The 24,343-nt window shown below is 37.8% G+C and overlaps 1 protein-coding gene across 3 annotated transcripts in view; it reads left to right on the forward strand.

The window, feature by feature from the left end:
* The window catches only part of TBCK (TBC1 domain containing kinase), a 147,795-nt gene that overhangs the window by 64,501 nt on the left and 58,951 nt on the right, over positions 1-24,343 (forward strand). For all 3 annotated transcript variants that reach the window (XR_008551562.1, XM_037509583.2, XM_037509584.2), the window contains exons 20-22: positions 978-1,063; positions 19,889-19,925; positions 20,982-21,143. Coding sequence is in view for 2 of the 3 variants with exons in the window: in XM_037509583.2 (XP_037365480.1) it covers positions 978-1,063; positions 19,889-19,925; positions 20,982-21,143 (285 nt within the window). In the remaining variant the exon portion in view is untranslated. The remainder of the gene's footprint in view (positions 1-977; positions 1,064-19,888; positions 19,926-20,981; positions 21,144-24,343) is intronic.

The following is a 24,343-nucleotide window of genomic DNA, read 5'->3' on the forward strand; positions in this document are numbered from 1 at the left end:
GTGTGGTCATTAGAAACCAAGTGTACATTGGGGATATGGGAGAGTGCTACAGATAATATCAGATTGTCAAGGATTGACTACCATGTCTTGAAATGTTAAAAATTAAGAACTTTAAAAACTAAAAAAAAAGGCAGAGATTATTTTTAGAGGTTATTTTCACCAAATAATTGGCTTGAAAAACAGATGTTACTTTATTAAAAGAAAGAGTTGAGGTTATTAATTAAGAGAAACTGTCACTGAATTACCATTTCAATCTCAAAAAGAAAAATCTTGAGCTCTTGGAAATATGTGTTAATTTTGTTTTTAATTAGAAAAATTTGATGGTTATTTGCTTTTGAGTCAGTTGTTGCCAGTATCTTCTTTATATTAATACATAGTAAGTAGATTGACAAGATTAGTAATTTGTTGAAAGAATGGGAAAACTAAGGAAATGATGCTTATATTTGTGCTGAACCTATGAATTAGAGTAGGAATAAAACCAACAGCAGACATTGTAATTGCCTGTTATGTACCTGTTTTCTGATTAACATGATGCAAATTTGTATTCCTGAATATGCCAAATGCAGTCTTAGCTGGAAATGAATCAGAACAGGAACATGTGCCTATATCTGAATATGTAGACAAATTGAGGCATAGCTATTCTATTCTGACTGCTTATATAGTGGTGTTCCTTATTTAAGTATCTGTAACATTTTGAACACAGTATAAATGTGAGACATTCAAGCTCACTAGAGAAGATGTACTCATTAGTATTTGTTTAAAAGGAAAACATCATTCATTGTGTATAATTGTGATTCAAGAAACGAACTGGTAGCTCTGAAGTCAGGAAATGAGTCATGGTGCTACTTCCTAGTAAGCTTGGTGTATTTTCTTCATGGAGAAATTAAATCTGTTGCTAGGTATAGACAAAAGGAACTTGTGTGAATGTGATGTCTTGAAGGTGCTATAGTGAAAATGATGATTGATTGTCATTTCAGAGTATCTGACTGTGTTCTCTCAGATGATTGCCTTCCATGACCCGGAGCTGAGCAACCATCTCAATGAGATTGGATTTATTCCAGATGTAAGTACTTGGTGCAGTAATAGAAAATGAGGTCCAAAAAAAAAAAAGCAGAAATTGGCAATACGGAATGCTGTTTTCAAAGTTTCGTTGTCATAGAAATCTATATCTGGACAAGTTCCTCCTACCAGTTGTAGCCCTCAGTCACTGCCCATAGTCTCACTTTAAGTGATGGGGTATAGCTTAGAGTCTCCGGCCTGTTGAAGAAGTAGAAAATTTGAACTAAATGAATACTTACAGGGCTTCTCCTGAGTTTTGTTTGATACATTACCTTGGACTTTGCAGACCTTGCCTTCCTTCATTAGCTCTCAGTGGTCCACATCCAGCTCAAAGTCAGAGGTCACTCTCACAGGTTAGCCACGTGTGGCTTAGCCTGCATCTCATCCATGATGCGTGACATGGAGACAAGCCTCTTTTAAAAGGGACTTGGCATATGGCATCATAAGGTTTTTGAAAACCTAAAAAAAATTCTTTTTGAGGTAATAATTCTTCCCTTTAACCTTTGTTTCCTGATCATGCCTTTCCTCTAGAGACTTATTTGTAGAGACCAGTATATTAGTGGTCCAGATCGGGGTGAAAATGTTCACATTAACACTCAATTAGTGCATTTAAATTACTAGCAGTAACTCTTACAAGTACTTGAAGTGTGCTTTGAAGTTAAAAATATATTCGTAAACATTATTTCATTTCACTCTCAAAGCAAATATGTAATGTGTATGAAGCAGATAATTTCAACACTTAATAGATAAGAAATTTAGTGCTTGGGAGATAACACTAACATCATATGACAGTTGTTTGCTCCTAACTGGTTCATCTTCTGCTGGGAGAATAGAGACTAAAATGTGGGTGCAGTTCCTCCCCAGTTCGTTGCCCTATAGGCTGTGATCAGGCCTGTAGCCACCATCCTTAACAAGTACCATGTCATCTGCTTCAAGCTTATCCGAGTCCCTGGCTTATTCAATGAGGGCTCCAAAGAGAACATATACAGACTACAACACTAAATGTAATAAAATAACTAGCCTTGACAAACCTTGTAAAAAATAAACCAGTATACATATCATCATATAACTATTTGTTTTTATATAATCTTTCCTATGTCATATTATAAATTTGAAGTATAATATAGAATAATACTCAGTTCAAGCTTATGACTAGAGTTGAAGAAACTAGGGAGGAACTGCTGAGTCCAAATTGATAATTGTGTGAGATTTTTGAGAACAAAAAATATTAATGCCAAGATATAGACTAAATGGAGGAATAATTATTTTCAGAAAATTGTCTTGAAAGCCCCAATTGTACTTATTGCCAAAGAGAAAACTTACATGAGTTCCATCAATGTGAGCTTGACAGAAAACATATATTGGAAAGTATGTATGGGATTATCTAGATAGTCTATTAAATCCTTAGTCATGTTCATGAATATAGATGGTAGTGAGAAAGGAATCACAAGAGGAAAAATAATTTATCTTTGCCTTAGTTAATCAGTAAAATTGAACCCTGTATGAGTATGGTGTCAGAAGCAGTGGTGAGCAAAATCACTTTGTGAAAACATAATACTGTGACCACACATCAGGTGTTTACTGTGTGGCAAGCACTATTCACCCTCTTTAGGTAAGCCAGCTAATCCTCACTAGTTTATAAATCTAATTAAACAATGTCTACCCCATATTTATATATAGTTAATTTGGAAAAGGCTAATAGCAAGATGTATTTCAAATACAATTTGAAATAACAATTACATGAAATGTAAGAGTAGGTGAAAACTCAGATAAATATGTCCAAATGTCACTGCATTCTTGAAGGGAAAGATAAATATGCTCATTATATATAGATACCAAGTCAGGGTTCCTTCGGATCAGGGATTTGATTTGACCCTATTTAATAGCTAATACATGAGCCTGTTCCTCTTGAACAGCTGAAAACGTGAGGCTCCTGGGTCAGAGACACAGGCTTACTCACAGCACAGCAATAGTGTGGATATGAGTATATGTGTGCTGGTTTCCCTTAGCCCCCTGCCCAAGTACCCAGTTTATACCTCCATATGCCATGGGCTGCATTATAGAAGAGGAACCCTGAATTTGGGGAACTTGAATTTTTTTTTTTTTTTTTTAATGGACAATAAGCCTGCCTTTCCTTTGTTCTGGAGAGAAAGAGAAACACTGTCTTATTTCTGCCAAGGCTAAAGATAAAACTGTCCTTTGCTGGAAAGGGAGAGTTTATCTCTATTTTCCAAGGCTTTTTTTTTTATTAATATTAAAAGATAATCTAGAACCAAGGGCAGTCAGTATCTATGTTCAGAAAAAAATGCAAAAGTGCAAGAATACATAAATTTTAATGGTAATCGTGAAAAGAAGAAAAATAAAACGTGTAACGTTTGAATCACTAGAAAGGGTAGAAAAGGGGCCTCCCTGGTGGTGCAGTAGGTTGATCCCAGTGCCGTGAAGCTGTCTGCAGTGCAGGTTCAATTCCTGACCGCCCAGGGAGATTCCCACATAGCGTGGCAGACCTCTCTTGTCTTGCCCGCTGCTCACCTTAGCAATGTATTTCAGTCGTCTGCCTGTTCTGCTCCCCACTCTGTCTCTGGTGAATCCTCTCACCCTCCCACGCCTCTGACCTGTACCCCAGCTCTTGTATAAAAAGTAAATAAATCTGGGCCTCCTCTGATGATGCAGGCAGTTGAGCGCAGCGCCGTGAAGCTGTACGCGGTCTCTGCAGTGTGGGTTCGATCCCGGCTGGCCAGCGAGAATCCCACAAGGTGCAGCAAACCTCTCCTGTCGTGCCCACTGCTCCTCTCAGCTGTGCCTTAGGTCATTCCGCATGTTCTGTTCCCTGCTCTGTCTCTGGTGAATCCTCTCACCCTCCCATGCATCTGGCCTGTACCCCGGTTCTTGTATGCATGAATAAATAAGTCTTTAAAAATAAATAAATAGATAGATAAATAAATAAATCTTAAAAATTAATTAAAAAAAAAGAAAGGGTAGAAAAATTCAACCAATCTTGTAAAACCTGAAAGAACACATAAAGAATGTAGGCTAATTAGATTGCCTAATAAAGAGAAATTTCAGTTATTTAAAAAATCAATCTATATGCTACTTATAGAAGATAATTTAAAGATACTAGTCAAAAGAAGATAATCAAACATGGCAGGCAAATGTTTCCAAAAGGAAATTAATGCAGTGATACTAATGTAAGCTGTAAAACAGAAAACACACAACAGACCCACCCACCTATGGACACCACACTTAATGTGGTGTCTGACAGAGATGACTCTGAAGTCCATTAGAAAGATTATTGAGGGCCTCCCTGGTGGCGCAGGCAATTGAGTGCAGCGCTATGAAACTGTCTGCAGCCTCTGCAGCATGGGTTTGATCCCGGCCAGCTGGGGAGATACCTACACGGTGTGGCAGACCTCTCCTGTCTTGCCTGCTGCTTCCCTCAGCAGTGTATTTCAGTCAGTCTGCCTGTTCTATTCCCCACTCTGTCTCTAGTGAATCCTCTCACCCTCCCATGCATCTGGCCTGTACCCCGGTTCTTGTGTCCTGATACAGTTGGGTAAATACATGAAGGGAGGTGGGAATCAAAGGCTAACCCCACACCATACATAAAAGAACAAAATTTAAGACCTAAATATGAAATGTTATGTTTATAATTTTTATTAAGAAGGAATTGCTACAGAATGTATAGAGTACAAGATCTAAATTTAAAAAAAGAATCATAATCGAGTGATACAAAGGACCTTCCATTCTTTTGTTAATATATGAATTTGATGTAAAATTTTTTCAAAGCAGTTATGGCAAAAGGTGTGTTCAGTCTGGGTGGACAGTACATTGGCCTTGGTTGCATGTGCTGCTACGTGGGGTGAGTTAATTTTCAACAATTTTGAAATCATATTTTCCATTCATGCTTCCCTCTCCATATGATCCCCTCACATAGTTACTGGGGTATTTTTGTATAACTTTTTGTGGGAACCTCAATACCAATATTATTATAAGGGTGGTATTAATGTATGTGGGGTGTGGCTCATCTGGTGCGACATTCATGTGGAAAAGGGGTCAGTTCCAGATGGGGTGACAGCGTTTAGCACATGGCAAATGCTGAGCATCCTCAGCCTGGCCACTGGTAACCCGTGAAGGTCCCTTCATCACTGTGACAACAAAGCGCTTACAAGTGTTTCTGAACAGGGACTATGCGTGCATGTCCAAGCACTCGAGGGCACCGTTCCGTCACCATTGAGAATGCTAGTGTGAACAAAGAAACTGAGGGCACTGAGCATACATCCTCCCCTGAAGAAAATTCCTGTCTAACCTCTTGTCAGAGGGAATGGGCAAAATGAAAGGAACATTAAAAAGAAAGTTAAACTGTTAATAGAAAAATTGTTTTTGAAGTGCTGTGATCTGCTTGTTTGTTATTTTTCTTTTGTTGGCCTGCTTAAGTCTGTGCAGAATATGAAAATCCCAAGGCTATTACTATTAAATTTAAGTTTGCAAACAGATTTGATGTTTTTAATGTTGAAATTGTTGACAATGAATAGTAGCGAGAGGGATGTGATGAAAATGCAGCATTTTTCTTGTTCTATTAATAATCACATATTTTTGTTGCATTTCATTTGTGTGTGCAGAGCATTCTTTTTTCCTCCTCGAATTATTGTCTTCCAACTTCTATCTTTAAAATATTCATTTAGGTGACTTACTGTGGTTCTAACAGTGCAGGCTAGGACTCTGCCAGGGGCGGGCCGTCACTTTCACAATGAAATCCCAAGCTGGGTTTCCTGTCCAGTAACTAATCCTATCACCGCCATCCCTGGTTAATCTCCCGTCACCATCTCGCACAGGCTCCCACTGCAGGAAGATTGACTCCTGGCTCCTTTCCATTTGCTGAGGGTCACAGAACTCTGCATCCTGAGTGATGCTGCAGCCTGAATCATTAGGCGTTGTGTGCACTGATGTGATGCTTCGATTATAGATGTCACGGCAGTTATGTGATTTACATATAAATAGGTTGAGTAATGTGTATTTGACAAATTTGAGGCCAGGGTGATTTTATCATTTTTGTCTTGGTGTATGTTTCCGCTTCTGAATATATGCCAAGCCTACGAAATGAGAGCCAGAAAGTGCCTTCTTCATTCCTAAGGAAACTGTTTTCCTAAAATGCCATGAATAGCTTTCAGCTTGCAAATTATGAAAAGCTGTCAGTTGACCATTAAGAGAAATGATAAGTCGTATCTCAGTACTAGCTGTGCATTGGAACCGGTGATCGCTGCTAAGGATTGAGCTGACACCTTCAGTGATAAGCAAGTATGCAGCCGAAACCACTGTCCTTTCCCTGCAGTCCTTACAGAGGCTGCACTACTCCTGATCTGCTCCTTCCGTAAAGTGTGTCACTATCATCTCAAAATATATATACAGCTGACTTTATATTAACAGAAAGTGTGAATGAATTGCTTAGAAATATTTACTTCTTGATTATTTATTTTTGTTTGTTCATTTGTTTCTTCATTCACCCCTGACTCCTTTTTGTTATTTTAACATAAAGAAATTTTAGATTTTATTCTGAAAAGAGAACTGGCAATGAGCTTTTGCAACTTTATCAAAATGTGGGTCGGGATCAATGACAAAGGTGACCTTATTTAGGATTTCTCCTAACAAGAGACATCACTAGCCTGTCCTAGGCACCTGCACAGTGCTATGGTATGTCCTTGGGTTTGGCTTCTGCTGAAAATACATGCACCCAAGTTAAATGCAATAACTTTGCCTATTTATTAAACTCTCATTTGAATTCCTGCTCCTCTCATCCTATTTTCAATCTAACGAGTCCTTATACTGATTGAGAGACAGGGACATAACGCATCAGTGCTCAAATTTTTTTGGTCTTGGGACCCCTTTACAATCTTAAAATTAATCAGGGATCCCAGACAGTTTCTTATGTGGGCTATATCTATCATTTTTTATTGATGCATATAGGCAATATTTATGTATTAATTTATTTTTAAAGGACAGTAATGAAACCATTACATGTTAACCAAAATAACATATTTGAAAAAACAAAAAAAAAGTATGAATGATGCTGTTTGATACTTTTATTATCTCTATGTAATAGAAACAAGTTGGATCTCCGATCTGCTTCTGAATGTGATCTATGTGGCACGCTGTCTGGTTGGAAGTCTGTACAGAAAAGCTGGTTTGGGTGGGGACCGTTCCAGGCAGTCATAGCATACAGCCTGGTCTCAGTGTACCATCTGAAGCCATGTCCGTGACATTTCCACACTCTGCTACATTGCACATTGGTCATTGAGAAAATGTTGATTCACTGAATTTTGCAGATCTTTCAACTCTGAATCATTTCATTATATAATATCAAAAGAAATCACATTACTATCACCACCTCACTCATCAGAGTTGGGGTGTTACGCAATGGCATGTAGTGTTTCCAAACTTCTGATCTTCACCTGACAGCTAGATTTTTGCTTAAGGTAACAGGCTCACTTCATTCATTTTCAAGAAATGTCTGCCAGATATTGCAAGCGTGAACAAAATCATTGTTGATTTTGTTTATTCTTTCAAGTCGAAATGGTGTTTCTTTAGGAAAGGCATCTGTGACACTCACAGCTCAAAGGATCACGTAGGCGCTGTTCCTCCAGTCATTATGCTTCAGCACTTTGTGCATACTTCATCATGATTCATGAAACATTTAAAAAATAATGAATATAATTAATACTTTTTCTCCTGATTTTGCAGCATTTGTGTAAATGTTAGCAGAGTGGCGATAGCTTTGCTTTGTGGACCCCTGCCGGTCTTGGTTCCCCACACTCTGGGACAGCCCCTTGAGGTTGCTAGTGTGTGGGGCCAGCACGCAGACACTGGTGCCACATGGCCGGGGTTCTTCTCTTCCCTTGTCAGCTTCCTCGCCAAATCCTTAATTGAGTTAGTTTCTCTTAACTTAGCTCTCCTCCTGCTAATGTTGATTATAATAATTCTTGCCTCATAGAATTATTATGGTAATTAAATGAGGTATCACATATAAACTGTTCAATTCTAGGTCCACAGTAAGAGTTAAGGGTTAGCAATTATTGGTGGTGCTGTTTTACTCATTAACATTAGTCTGATCATCTTTCACGATTTTCTTGCTTATATTAATATAATTTACACTTAGAAAAGCAGTATTTACAAGTTGTAGTGGACATTTTTTTGCATTAATTAACAAATACTTTGCCAGAAGACTTATACTAATAACAGTATAGATTTTATTATTTGTTTGAGTTGGTGAGATTGCCACTTTGAATGTTAACCTCTCTTATTTGTTTATTTTTAAAGTACTTTTCTAGCTCACATAAAGAATTACATAGCATGTAATTTTTACTTTAAGCATGTTTTGCTTAAAGTAATTTTGTCTAAAAATTTCAAAAAGTTTTTCTTGTATGTGTTGCTCAATGAGATAATTGAAAGGTACTCTGAAAATACAGCTAATTCTGTAATTATCCAGTGGCTAATGTGCTTCTCAGACCATTAAATGATCCAAATAATTTTATTTTCAGTTTCTACTTTATAACTCTTCAGTTCAGCATTGTAAGACAAGTAAGAATATAGAAAAGTATGTTTATGAAGTTGCTTATTTTTTTTTATTTCATCCTACTTTCAGTATTAATGAAATCATTATCTGCAAAAGATGTTAGTAATATAACCTTTGGTACAAAGGAAAGAAATTTGACTATTTACTATTTGGGTCCAGTGGGTCTTTTTAGTTATTTCTATATGTTTAAATCATTTTTAAAATAATCTTCAGAAATTGAATAAAGGCATAGTTAAAAATAACTATTAAAAATCATTACCCCAACTAAACATGTATCTTTTGTTAGATTGCTTCATGAGGTCACTTCAGAACTTTGAGCTATTAAAATCCTTTCCTATTGTAGTTTCTAGATTGATACTAAGCATGATAATTTTAATTCCTACACTGATGTCTGATACATACCACATCACCTGCCAAGTGTCTTATATCCACTAATTAATTTTCATAAATTTCCTGAAGTTTAAAACACACATGTCACTACCAGATCACAAAATCCAGAGATTCAAGGTTTCAATAAAATATTTGACAGTCTTTACTGCTTTGAAACCCTGCTGTTTTTAGGAATCTCTTTCTGCAATAGCTGGATGAACATTTTTGTAATGCAGAGAATCGTTTCAAGGCATTAAACTGATAGTTTTACAGAGCTGAAGAGAAATATAGGATGCACATAGGATAATAAAGGCAAGTTGAAGAGACTTCCTTTAACAACAGTAATAAATGATAATAATAATAATATAATACAGGGGAGAGAAGCAATATATCTATAAATACAATATCTTCTAGACGAAATTATTTGACAAAAGAGTTTATATTACAAGAAATACTTCCATTTTTATCTTTTTTGTTTTTATACCTTTGTACATTTTGAGACATAATTTTCTGCTCTTTAAGATCAAGTTAATAAGCTCTTTTTCTTTGCTTTTTTTCTACTGATATTTCTTATTTTGACATTACCAAACCCCTGGGAAAGACCTCCTAACATGCTAGCTATTATTATTCTTTCTTGAGATTGCTAGAGGGCAGTATTTACTCAGCTGACTCTTACCAACCTAAATCATAATCACAACATTCATAATTTCCTGATCTGGAAAAAAATAGTTAAGGCATGTGTGATTTCTTTTCATTAGGTTTCAATTTCTAACTTTAAATGAGGAAATACCTAATAATATCTCTGATGTAATAAGGCTAATTTTATATGCTTTAATATTTGCATTAAAATCTTTCATGATCAATTGCTATTTTTTAAAATTAAAACATGATTCAGCCTACCACTCAAAATTATCTTACTGGCTGTCTTAGTTATCTAAGGATCATGCTACATTATAAAGGTGTTCCACTACCTAAGAAATTATTTTAGATGAAAATGTCCATTAAGACTTTTAAAAGGAGGAATTAGAAAGAATAAATGACAGGAATTTCAACCCACAGAATATATTACCTAATTATTTACCTGACTTAATCTAATTGGTAAAAGGTGATGGGTACGGGCAAACATGTAGAAATTGCTATATATTATATTAAAGAAATGTATTCAAGTGGAATTATTACTTTTCAAATATCAGTAAAATAGGCTTCATTGACTTTAATAGCTTATAATTGTCCAAATTTAATAGTTCATAATTGTTGTCCAATTATAGATATATAATTCAGTATTCCTGTTTTAAAGTTTTTCAGTGCTTTCCACTATATTATATGAAGAATTTTTCATATCTTAGTCAAGGGAGATTAGCTAGTGTTCTCATTATGTCATATTTATTGAAAACTTCTCAAGAGAATGTATAATTTTATTACTATTTGATCTTTTAAACTCTCCCTTTTTGTTGCCCCTATTATATGCTTTATTCATTCTTTCAACAATACTCAAAAACCTACTTTGTGCCACGCATTTTAGAAGGCCCTGGTTAGTGCCAGCAAAAAAAAACTACATAGACAAAATCTCTGCCCTTGTTAACTTATATCCTGGTGGAGCATAAACAGTAAGGATGTTAAATATACTATGCAATGTGTTAGGTAGTAAGTGGTAAGTATGAAAAAGAAAAAAAATAATAAAGTTTCGACATGGATGGTCAGTGCTCAGGTGAAGGAAGAATTTAACTTTCAAATGAGTCAGCCTCACAAAAAAGGGAATTGGGGGAAAGAGCACTCCACATGGGGCAACAGCAAGTGCTACAGCCCTGAGGTTGGGGCGCGGGGGTGTTGCAGGAGCAGCCAGAAGACAGTGTGACTGGAGCAGAGCAAACACAGAGAGGTCACAGAGGTTGGGGGCGGATCATGTGCAGTCTCAGGTCATAGGCAGGACTGTAACTTACTGTCCTCTGGTGCTGCTGAGCACAAGAATGACATGTTCTGATCTAAACATCTGAATAAAGATCACTTTGGCTGCCACAGCAAAAAGAAACCCACAGAGGGCAAGAATGGAATCTATCGATTAGTCATGGGTTATTGTAATAATCTAGGCAGGGGAGGATGGTGCCTTGAGTCAGGAATTTGGCAGTAAGAGGTAGTGAGACATTTTCATATTCTGGATGTATTTTGAAGATACACGCAACAGAACTGCTGCTGACAAATGTAACTATAGCATGGGAGAGAGACAAGTCAAGAACGGCACCTAAACACCTAGGAATTAACCTACCCAAGATGGTGAAGGGCTGATAGAATGAAAACTGAAAGATATTGTTAAGGATTTATTTTTTTATTTTTTTTTAATAATAAATTTTATTTTTATATTCCCCATACAATTGCAGCACCCCCATTCTGACCCGAATCCCTCCCCTCCCACCCCCGTCCCCCTAAAAGTGTCTCTGGTTCGTAGTTTTTTGTTGATTTTGATTTTCACTTTCTTATAGTTATTCGTTTTCCTGGTCCCTTATTTAAGTTTTCTAGATTCCTACTATGAGTGAGACCATCCGGTATTTTTCTTTTTCTTTTTGGCTTATTTCGCTGAGCATGATCCCCTCCAGTGCCATCCATGTTGCTGCAAATTGCATGTGTTTATCTTTTTTGAATGCTGAGTAATATTCCATGGTATATATGTACCACATCTTCTTGATCCAGTCATCTATTTTTGGGGTTTGGGTTGTTTCCAAAGCTTAGCTATTGTAAACAGTGCTGCTATAAACATAGGGGTGCAGGTGTTCTTTGGAATGGATGTTTCTGTGTCCTTTGGGTAAATACCTAGGAGTGGAACTGCTGGATCCTATGGAAGCTCTATGTTTAGTAGGTCCAGAAATCTCCACACAGCTCTCCACAGTGGTTGGACCAGTTTGCACTCCCACCAACAGTGCAGAAGAGTTCCTTTTTCTCCACACCCTCGCCAACATTTGTTGTTGCTAGTTTTTTTAATATGTGCCATTCTCACTGGTGTAAGATGGTATCTCATGGTAGTTTTGATTTGCATTTCCCTGATGACAAGTGATGTTGAACATTTTTTCATATGCCTGTTGGCCATTTGCATTTCCTCTTCAGAGAAGTTTCTTTTTAGCTCTTCTGCCCATTTTTTGACTGGATTCTTTTCTTTGTTGTTGTTAAGTCTCATCAGCTCTTTGCAGATTTTTGTGATCAGTCCTTTATCATTAGTGTTGGGTGCAAAAATGTTCTCCCAGTTGGTGGGGTTTCTCTTTGTTTTTGTTATTGTCTCTTTTGCTGTGCAGAAGCTCTTTAATTTGATGTAGTCCCAGCTGTTTATCTTTGCCTTCACTATCACTGCTTTGGGTGATGTGTCTGTAAAGATGTCTTTGATGTGCAAATCACGTAGTGTTTCGCCTATATTTCCTTCTATATATTTTATGGTTTCAGGTCTTATGTCTAGTTCTTTAATCCATTTTGAGTTGATTTTTGTGTATGGTGTGAGGTAGTGGTCAAGCTTCATTCTTTGCATGTAGCGACCCAGTTTTCCCAGCACCATTTTTTTTTTTTATAATAATAAATTTTATTGTTATATTCCCCATACAATTGCAGCCCCCCCATTCTGACCCCAATCCCTCCCCTCGCCGCCCCCCCCAAAAAAGTGTCTCTGGTTCATAGTTTTTTGTTGATTTTGATTTTCACTTTCTTATAGTTATTCATTTTCCTGGTCCCTTATTTAAGTTTTCTAGATTCCTGCTATGAGTGAGACCATCCGGTATTTTTCTTTTTCTTTTTGGCTTATTTCGCTGAGCATGATCCCTTCCAGCACCATCCATGTTGCTGCAAATTGCATGTGTTTATCTTTTTTGAATGCTGAGTAATATTCCATGGTATATGTGTACCACATCTTCTTGATCCAGTCATCTATTTTTGGGCATTTGGGTTGTTTCCAAAGCTTAGCTATTGTAAACAGTGCTGCTATAAACATAGGGGTGCAGGTGTTCTTTGGAATTGATGTTTCTGTGTCCTTTGGGTAAATACCTAGGAGTGGAATTGCTGGATCATATGGAAGCTCTATGTTTAGTAGGTCCAGAAATCTCAACACAGCTCTCCACAGTGGTTGGACCAGTTTGCACTCCCACCAACAGTGCAGAAGAGTTCCTTTTCCTCCACACCCTCGCCAGCATTTGTTGTTGCTAGTTTTTTTAATATGTGCCATTCTCACTGGTGTGAGATGGTATCTCATGGTAGTTTTGATTTGCATTTCCCTGATGGCAAGTGATGTTGAACATTTTTTCATATGTCTGTTGGCCATTTGCATTTCCTCTTCAGAGAAGTTTCTTTTTAGCTCTTCTGCCCATTTTTTGACTGGATTATTTTCTTTGTTGTTGTTGAGTCTCATCAGCTCTTTGCAGATTTTTGTGATCAGTCCTTTATCATTAGTGTTGGGTGCAAAATGTTCTCCCAGTTGGTGGGGTTTCTCTTTGTTTTTGTTATTGTCTCTTTTGCTGTGCAGAAGCTCTTTAATTTGATGTAGTCCCAGCTGTTTATCTTTGCCTTCACTATCACTGCTTTGGGTGATGTGTCTGTAAAGATGTCTTTGATGTGCAAATCACGTAGTGTTTCGCCTATATTTCCTTCTATATATTTTATGGTTTCAGGTCTTATGTCTAGTTCTTTAATCCATTTTGAGTTGATTTTTGTGTATGGTGTGAGGTAGTGGTCAAGCTTCATTCTTTTGCATGTAGCGACCCAGTTTTCCCAGCACCATTTATTGAACAAACTTTCTTTGCTCCAATGCATAGTCTTTGCTCCTTTGTCAAAGATTAGTTGACCATAAATCTGTGGTTTATTTCTGGATTTTCTATTCGATTCCATTGGTCTGTATGTCTGTTCTTGTTCCAATACCCTGCAGTTTTGATGATTATGCTTTGTAGTAGAGTTTGAAGTCTGGGAGTGTGATGCCTCCATTCCCTTTTTTTTCAGGAGAGCTTTGGCTATTCGGGTTTTTTGTGATTCCATATGAATTTCATCAATAATTGTTCTATTTCTTTGAAGAATGACATTGAAATTTTGATTGGAATAGCATTGAATCTGTATATTGCTTTTGGAAGGATGGCCATTTTAATAATGTTTATTCTTCCAATCCATGAGCAGGGGATGTCTTTCCATTTCTTTGTGTCTTCTTCTATTTCTTTTAACAGTGTTTTATAGTTTTCTTTGTATAGGTCTTTTACCTCTTTGTTAGATTTATTCCCAAATATTTGATTTTTTTTGTTTCAATAAAAAAAGGGATGGTTTTTTTGATTTCTTCTTCTTCAGATTTATTGTTTGTGTATAGGAAGGCTACTGACTTTTGCGTGTTGATTTTGTATCCTGCCACTTTATGAACTGATTGATGAGTTGAATTAGTTTTTCTGTGGACTTTTTGGGGTTCTCTATGTATATTATCATATCATCTGCAAATAGTGATAGTTTGACTTCTTCTTTTCCTATTTGGATTCCTTGGATGTCTTTCTCTTGTCTTATTGCTCTGGCTAGGACTTCCAGTATTATATTGAAAAGCAGTGGTGAGAGTGGACATCCTTGTCTTGTTCCAGATCTTAATGGAATTGCTTTCAGCTTTTCACCATTGAGAATGATACTGGCTGTTGGCTTGTCATAGATGGCCTTTATGATGTTGAGGTACGTTCCTTGTATCCCAAGAATTTCAAGGGCTTTTATCATGAATGGGTGTTGCACTTTGTCGAAAGCTTTCTCAGCATCTATTGATATTATCATATGGTTTTTATATTTCTTTTTGTTGATGTGTTGGATAACGTTGATTGATTTTCGGATGTTAAAACATCCTTGTGTCCCTGGAATGAATCCTACTTGGTCGTGGTGAATTATCTTATGGATGCATTGTTGGATTCTGATAGCTAAAATTTTATTGAGGATTTTTGCATCAGTGTTCATTAGGGAGATTGGCCTGTAGTTTTCCTTTTTTGTGTTGTCCTTGTTTGGTTTTGGTATTAGTGTAATGTTGGCTTCATAGAACGTGTTTGGTATTGTCCCTTCCTTCTCAATTTTTTGGAAGAGTTTGTGAAGGATAGGCACTAATTCGTCTCTGAATCTTTGGTAGAATTCATTTGTAAATCCATCAGGTCCTGGGCTTTTGTTTTTGGGGAGGTTTTTGATTACCATTTCAATTTCGCTGCTTGTAATTGGTCTGTTTAGGTATTCTATTTCTTCTTTATCTAGCTTTGGGTGATTGTAGAGTTGTAGGAATTTGTCCATCTCCTCTAGATTGTTAAACTTGTTTCCATATAACTGTTCATAGTAGTTACTGATTATTCTTTTGATTCTGCTGTGTCCGTTGTGATTTCTCCTCTTTCATTGATGATCCTGTGTATTTGTGCTTTCTCCCTTTTTTCCTTTGTGAGCCTGGCTAGGGGTTTGTCTATTTTATTGATTTTTTCAAAGAACCAGCTCTTGGTTTCATTGATCTTTTGGATTGTTTTTTTAGTTTCAATTTCATTTATTTCTGCTTTTGTTTTTATTATTTCTTTTCTTCTACTGGTTTTGGGGTTTTTTTGTTGTTCTTTTTCTAGATCTTTGAGCTTCGAGATTAGGTTGTTTCTTTGAGTTCTTTCTTGTTTCTTGATGTGAGCTTCTATTGCTATATATTTTCCTCTTATTACTGCTTTTGCTGCATCCCATACATTTAGGATATTGGTGTCCTCCTTGTTCAATTCAAAGAATTTTTTAATTTCTTGTTTGATCTCCTCATTAGTCCAGTGGTCTTCCAGTAGTGTGGTTTTTAATCTCCATGAGGTAGGAAAGTTCCTTGCCTTCTTTTTATGGTTTATTTCTAGTTTGATGCCTTCATGGTCAGAAAAGATGGTTGATATGATTTCAATCTTGGTGTATCTGTTGATGTTTGTCTTGTGCCCCAGTATGTGATCGATCCTGGAGAATGATCCGTGTGCGCTTGAGAAGAATGTGTACTCCGTTTTTTTGGGGTTTAGTGTTCTATAGATGTCTGTTAAGCCCAATTGCTCTAGGTCCTTATTTAGAGCTTTGGTTTCTTTACTTATTTTTTGTCTTGTTGATCTATCCATTGTTGATAGTGGTGTGTTGAAGTCTCCCACTACGTATGTGTTTTCTCTGATGTCTGTTTTCAGAGAGGATAACAGTTGTCTGATATATTTTGGTGCTCCTTCGTTTGGTGAGTATATGTTAATGAGTGTTATTTCTTCTTGAAGTATTGTCCCCTTGATCATAATGTAGTGACCATTGGGGTCTCTTTTTATCTTTTTGAGTTTGAAATCTGTTTTATCTGATATAAGTATAGCTGTTCCTGCTTTCTTTTTTGGTCCATTTGCTTGTAGGATTGTTTTCCATCCTTTAACTTTGAGCCTATTTTTATCTTTTGTAGCTAAATGTGTTTCCTGGAGACAGCAAAAGGTTGGGTTTTGTTTCTTAATCCAGGCTGCAACTCTGTGTCTTTTTATTGAAGAGTTTAGTCCATTTACATTTAGAGTTAATATTGATATGTTAGCATCTGTATTTGCCATTGTGTTTGTCTTTCCTTTGATTTTATTTATTTATTCTTTTAATAACTTTTTTTTTTTTTGGCCTTCTTTCATTGTTATTCGTCCCTCTGAGGTTCTGGCTTTAGGACTCCTTGTAGTATTTTTTGGAGTGGGGGTTTAGTTGCAATGAAATTCTGGAGTTTCTGTTTGTCTGGGAAGGTCCATATTCTTTCTTCAAAGAGAAAGGAGAGCTTTGCGGGATAGAGAATTCTTGGTTGGCATCTGTTTTCTTGGAGTCTGTTGACTATGTCCCTCCATTCTCTCCTTGCCCGTAGTGTTTCTTCGGAGAAGTCTGATGTCAGCCTGATTGGCTTTCCTTTGAATGTTATCTGTTTCTTCCCTCTTGCCAGCTTCATTATTTTTTCCTTGTCCTGGATTCTTGGGAGCTTTACTATTATGTGTCTTGCTGTATTTTTCCTTTCGTCGTGGAAGTTTGGTGTTCTTCTTGCTTCTTGTATATCAATTTTCAGCTCCTTCTTCACATTTGGGAAGTTCTCTTCAATTATCTCTTTGAATATTTTCTCTGTTCCTACATCTCTCTCCTCTCCTTCTGGTATTCCTATAACTCTTATATTTCCTTTCCTCATGGAGTCAGATAGTTCCCAAAGTCTTTCTTCGTTCTTTTTCCTTCGTACTTCTCTTTCCTTTTCTGTTTTGGTTCTTTTTATTTCTGTGTCTTCCATAGTACTTATTCGTTCTTCCATTTCATCTATTCTGCTTTCATTGCTTTTCCCAGAATTCTTCAGTTCTTCCATTAATTCTTTGCTCTCTTGCATTTCTTTTACTTCCCTCTTTAGGGACTCCATTTCATTCTTCTGACCATTGTTTTCCCTCTCTAGGGACTCAATTGCATTCTTCTGATCGTTGATTATTTTTCCCTTATCATTGTTTTCCTTTATGACTTCTGTCAGTTTTTTAATCACGGCAATTTTAAATTCTCTTTCTGGAAGGCTCAGAAGTTCTTCCAAGTTACTGTCGTTGCAATCTGGGGGCTGGTTTTCTTTTTGTGGTGTGCTTTTTCCCTGGGGAGTTGCTAGGTTGCGTGTGGTTCTTCTACTCCCTACTGTCTGTTTTCTAATTTGCCGTATGCGTTGGGACACTGTGTAGTTGGGACTGGCCGGCATCTTGGGTGAGCTTCTCTGCTCTCCTCTGGTTCCTCCAGGAGTCATCTGTCAGTTTCAAGCAGTCTTTACTGGAGAAAGGTCCCTGTTCTAAAATGCCGATGTGGGGACACACTCCCCTGTGCGCCTGGTCTGCCCCGGTGGTGGGTTCCTGCTCCTCCTCTGGGCTTGGACTGCAGGCCAGAGGGGGTCTGGCGTGGGCGAACTTCCCCCGCTCACCTCTGGCTCCTGAGGAAGCCTTCTGCAGGTAGTCTTTACTGAAGAAATGTCCCTGTTCTAAGATGGTGATGTGGGACACACTCCCTGTGCGTCCGGTCTCAGTCACACTCTTCTGCGCACCTGGTCTGCCCCGGCTGTGGGTGCTCGCTCCCCCTGTGGGCTCAGACTACTGGTCGGAAGGGGCCCGGCGTGGGCTAACTCCCCAGCTGGCCACTGGCTCCTCTAGGCGCCTCTGCTGGCTTCAAGTCGCTAGGTGGCGCCAGAGATCTCTCCTGGAGCCCTTGGGGAGCTGATTTTCCACCCCGTGGGACAGGGAATAGAGCGGGAATGGTAGGGTAAACCTCAACCGCTTTGGGGTGCTGTGTCTGCCTTGTGCCCCACCATCGTGGGGAACCCACGCCCCTAGTTTCGTGCCCTGGGTGTCAGTTCCAAAGCCCTCAGTTCCAGGACTCAGGCTGTAGCCCAGTTCAGTGGCGCGGGGATGGCGCCTTTTGAATCCCGCTCCCGTGCCTGGGCGCCTGGGCCTGCTCACTCAGTGAGGGCCTCCGCGCGTCTCCCCGCAAGCCTAGGTCGCAGGCGCAGGGACCTGGGCAGCTGCGATCTGGATCCGCGTTTGCTTTTCAACTGCACTGCTTTTCCGCGCACGATCCCGATTCCGATCCGCCCTTGACCGCGATCCATGCCTGTTTTTCCAGCGCGCCGCCTTTCCGGGTTGCCGGGCGGCCGGGGCTGTGTGCTGGTGCTGTTCTCCTCCCCGGCGGCGGGGTCTCTCTTCAATGGCGCCCGGAGCCGTTTGCTCACCTCCGCGGCGGATCCTGCGGGGTTCTCCACAGCTCCCGTTCACGGGGTGTGGTGGCTGAAATAGTTCCTTTCCACTCACAGTCCCGCTTGCTGCGTCGTTTGTTCTTGTGGGTCGTTTTAGTTTGTTGTTTCCCTCCTCTCTGCCGGTCGGAGAGTGCTGCCTCTGTGGGCGGGGGAGGGGAGCAGGGTTCTGCGCTTCCCTCCCTTCTGGTCCTCTTTTATGGCCACTTTCTTCTTCGGGCAGTTTACTGGCGTCCCCCGTTTATCTTCCGTGTCCCGGTTCTCACTGGGACCTGCCGCTTTTCCTCCCTATTAACTTTTTTTAATGGGAGATCTTACTCGCAGCGTCTCCTCGCCGCCATGTTGCTCCGCCCCCCCTTGTTAAGGATTTAGATGATGACATAGGAGAAGGGAAGGTATTCATGCTCATGAATAAGAAGAATCATATTACTCAAAATACTTTTACACCAATAGTATGAAGTAAAATAAAGTTAGAGCTTTTTCAGATGTTTTAATGAATTGTTGTTGGTTTTTGCTTCCTATTGATAAAGGAGATTTTATTCTACCTTTAGAAGTTAAGAATGATTTAAAATTTTCAAACTCTCAAGAAATTAATTGAAAGTATGTGTGTTTTCATTCCTAAACAGTAAATTTAGGAAAATAAATTTGTCACTCAGCTAAAGAATCAAGCTATTGCATTCCTAGATCATGTCACTTTTGGTCTCATATGAATATTCCTCTTAATTTAGAAAGTGGTAGCAGAAAGCATATGCTTCATAACACCTTTTTATGATATTTTTTCAAGTACCTGCTGATTGGTTTTCAAAGGATAAGGATAACTCCACATTTATGAGGACAAATAAAATTTCAGGGATATTCTTGTATGAACTGAAAAGTACACCCTGGAAATTAGTAGCAAGTATTGTGTTTGGATTAGGAATGGGTGTTGAGTATATACTTCAGTGGAATGAAAACATCTGTGAAATAATCCTTAGCAAAAGGGTCATCTGTAGCATTTGTAATAGACATTTATTTGAATATTTGTGATAATGTAACTATCTACATTGTCTTTCATTTTAATCAGTGGGGTAGACCAACACATAGAACATATTTTTACTATTCAGTGTATTGGCAGTTATTCTGACCATCTCTTTTCTTTTCTCTTTACCCAACCCGTCTACCCCTTTTTCTACTCCTAGCTCTATGCCATCCCTTGGTTTCTCACTATGTTCACTCGTAAGTATCATTTTCCTTTTTCTTTTAATATTGTGCAAACAAAATAGCAGCTCCTTTTCCCCAGTTGGTTATATTTATATTAATATATTTATATTAATATATTTACATTAATATAAAGCAGATTTCATTACATATGCACCTTATATAATTCTAATATAATGGAGTTGGGTAAAAAATAATTTATCAGTACTTGTCTGACTGATGAGTGTTTTTTTTTTTTAAATGTGTATGATGGAAGCAGTCTTAGATGTAGTGACATTCATCAAATCTCTGCCTTCTGCTGCTAAATTAACATTATTTACAAGAAATTTTGTATTTCTTATGTTTTTGTATTTCTAGTATTTACAAGAAATTTTGCAAAGCAACATTTATAACCAAATCAGTCTTAACTTTTAGAGATTGTCTGATAACTAAGTTTTGTTATTCCCTAAGCTAGAATTCCTCCACAAAGCAATCAGATTACATGAAAGTGTGATACTTTAATCAGTGTCAAATGTTAGTACAGTGGACATCTTGCTTGAACATGATCATGATCTGATAAATGGAGTGTCATGTTCAGAGTAGATCTGTGTACACTGACTTGGAAAGATGGCCACAGTATTGTTAAATGAAAGAGAAAGTTGCAAAAAATACAAAATTGCTAATTGATTTTTATAGGCATTTAATATAGCATTTATTTAAGGTACATAATGAAATAATACTAAATCCAAAACAATATTGCAGTTCATCTATTGAGAATAATGTAGCTTATGAGAATAATGTAACTGAAAAGTTCTAGGAAGAAATGCAGTGAGTAGAACAACTGTATATCAAGGTTGAGAATAGAAGATAGAAAATGTCACCTGTTTGACCAATATGCTTATCAATTCTTTTAAGGTAACTTAGGAAGCAATCAATCTACACATCCAAATAGACAGTTTAAAAAACAGTTTAGTGTATTTGTCCTTAGACAGTAGTTTTTACCATAATGTAATCATCATATGTCAGTAAAGCAGTTGGTTATTGCTTTATGTTATTTTGTTTTTTAATTATAATTAATATTTTATCATTTTGCAGATGTATTTCCCTTGCACAAAATCTTTCACCTCTGGGATACCTTGCTACTTGGGAATTCCTCTTTCCCTTTCTGCATTGGAGTGGCAATTCTTCAGCAGCTACGGGACCGGCTTTTGGCTAATGGCTTTAATGAGTGCATTCTTCTCTTCTCTGATTTACCAGGTATGGACATAAATAAATGGAGTCATTCAGTGAAATTTAATTATTACATAGCGAGACATTCGTCTAACAGTTTGCAAGCATAATCATCCAAGACTTTGGAACCTCTTGCTTCAGCCTCTTCGCTCCTCTCTGAATTCTTTCCCTTGTATCCTGTTTCTTCTGCTGTCACCATATTCGACATACAAAAGTGGGTCATACTAGCTCAGTGCAGTTAACTTTCATGTCAACAATGCCACCAAGAGGATAAAAGAGCTGGGAAATGACATTTACATCTTTTTGCTTGGGATAGGCTTATTTATCTTAAGCTGATAGACAGTAAATAGAAGCCACTTGGGAAGGTGTTTGAGAATCTCTATCCAGAGATGCAAATCACTAGAAACTTTCCTCTCTTCTATCCATACTTGCTTGCTAACAATCTGGCAGTTTGAGGAGAGGAAGCAGTGTCCTCTGGGAGGACAAATCCACCGCAAGTAAATGCACAGTGCAATGTAGGTTAGTAAGCTAAGCTATTCACAAGTGACATGTCTAGATCAGTGTGCAAGTGTGCACATGTGTAATGCAGCTGTGTTCTCTGCTTGACTATGGTTTGACGATGGCTAAAAAGATGAAACTAACATTTTTGCAGAAACCAAAATGTGTTGCAAATACAAAACTGTACTTTGTTCACAGCATTCCCTGGCTGTATTCCTTATGCTGTGTTTATGGCTGGTCTCCATATTTTCAGGCAGGCACAAGTGAGTGCTGATAATAAATGCACTTAAATATATCCAAGAGGTAAATTTACCTGAAAACAAAGATCAAAAGAAAGGTACCCTAAGATGATGTACTTAGTAAGCATTCTCAAGGGGAATAAGAAACTTGGTGCCAACTCCAATTTCTGTTTTTAGTGAGTGATCTATGCCTGGAGCACTGCCATCTCTCTGTTGTTGAAAATCATCATCCTTTCTAAGAAAATAATAACAAAAATCCTTTGATTTATTTAAAACTTCTCCTCTCTATTTGTCTCCAAATTAAAGGTATCTCCACCTAATTTATCAAACTTTAATTAAAGTAAAATATTTCTTTTTTTTTTTTTAAAGATTTATTTATTTATTTATTTATACAAGCACTGGGTACAGTCATAAGCGCGGGAGGGTGAGAGAATTCACCAGAGTCAGAGAGGAGAGCAGAGCAGGCAGACTGACGAAGTATACTGCTGAGGGGAGCAGCAGGCAGCAGGAGGGACCCTCCTGCACCCCATATGGGACCCTCACCCAGTGGCCGGGATTCGAACTGGCGCTGCAGAGGCTGTGGGCAGCTTCACAACCCAGTGCTCAACCACTGTGCCACCAGGGAGGCCCGAAAGTAAAATATTTCTTTTTTTTTTTTTTTTTAAAGATTTATTCATTTATTTATTTATACAAGCACTGGGTACAGTCATAAGTGCGGGAGGGTGAGAGAATTCACCAGAGTCAGAGCAGGGAGCAGAGCAGGCAGAAGGACCGAAGTACACTGCTGAGGGGAGCAGCGGGCGGCAGGAGAGGTCTGCGCGCCATGTGGGACCCTCCTGGGGCGGCCGGGGAGCAGCCGGGGAACGAACCGTTGCTGCAGAGGCCGCGGGCAGCGTCGCAACCCAGCACTCAACTGCTGTGCCACCGGGGAGGCCCAGTAAAATATTTCTTATATGAACAAATAATAGTTTTCTCTGGGAGATTCTTTATGGAAATCAAGTTATCTTTTTTTTTTTTTTTTTTTTTTTTTTTTTGGTGTTCCCTGATGTCACACAGTTGTAACTGGAGACACCATGATCTAAACCTGATCTGGCTCTGCATTCCACGACCTTAACCACTAAGCTACCGGAACTTTTTGTAGAAAGAAATAACTAGAAAAACCACTGGGGAAAATAAAATGAAAGACTATTTTATTCAAAAGATTACCAACTGGGTAGTGTTTCCATCCTAGTACTGTCCACAGATACTTTAAACAATGAATTTATCCATCTGCTCAGTTGGCTTGATTTAATTAAGTTGTTCTGATTATTTACTAATGCTTTTTTTTCTTTGTTTTGTTGATACATCCCTTTTGTGCAATTGAAAATTCAATGTCTGTGTCATTATATATGGTTGAAATAAATTCTAGACAGCATACCTATATCTGTCAGATAATTACAAATGTGTCTTAGGGGTTTCTAAGAAGGTAAGAATATTTAGAAGCAGAAAAGAAATTTTTCACAGAGAACCTATAGAAATCTGGCAATCTGTGTGGAAGAATACTTAATTTATTCTCCGAGATTAGAATAGTTAAAATTTTAACATTAAGGGAAAGAAATGTGTGTGTGTGTATGTGTGTGTGTGTTTGTAAACACACATATATATATAATATTTCAGAAGGAAATACTAAGTATAGTGAAGGAACTTTGCCGTATGAAAAATTTCAAATCATGTTTTCAGGAAGAAATTAGATTTGGCTAAAAAAAAAACTTTGTAACATGATATATATATTTTATTACAGAACCTTAATTGAAAGGAAGAGTTTTAAATAAAATTTGGAAAGATTTCATTTTAGTATTACCTACGTAATTTACATAGGATTTTCCACACATGGAAAATACTTATTAGGGAGCACTTTATTGCTTCCTGAAAATACTGCATTAGTGTGTTAAGAAGCTTGGAAAAGGTATTCATCACTTCTGACTTAAATCACCTTGGTAATGCAATCTTTCTCAGTATTTAGCACAGCATGTAATATTTCATGAAATCAATATATATTTTTGAGCAGCATAGCTATATGCCAGGCTGCCAGATCTATAATAAGCAGTGGAGACCATTTTTATCTTCAAATTGCATCCAAATATGTTGATACTGAAACAATTAAGAATCACGTTATAAAAACTCAGAAAAATAGCAAAGTACTAAAATAGACCAACTCTTTAAAACCTTTTCTCATAGTTTTTCTGGCTATCACTAAGATGGAATTAGAAATGAATGAGGATGAGAAAGTAAAGTAGAAAGTGGGCAAGAAGAGCAGTGAGATGTGTTTTGGGTTTTCAGTGATGAGTTTCTTGCTTTCACTTAGGGATAAATACAAATGAACCAGGGTTACCAAAATATTTATGTGTAATCTCCCGGTTGTAAGCAGTGGTTCAGATTTTTTAAAACTACAAAAGCTGAGCCAAGTTTAGCAGGTTCTTGCCAGTAGGCTGCTACTTTGTGACCTTATTA

Source organism: Talpa occidentalis, unplaced genomic scaffold (genome assembly GCF_014898055.3).
Source record: "Talpa occidentalis isolate TD23 unplaced genomic scaffold, MPIMG_talOcc4v2.1 talOcc4.13, whole genome shotgun sequence".
NCBI lineage: Eukaryota > Metazoa > Chordata > Mammalia > Eulipotyphla > Talpidae > Talpa > Talpa occidentalis.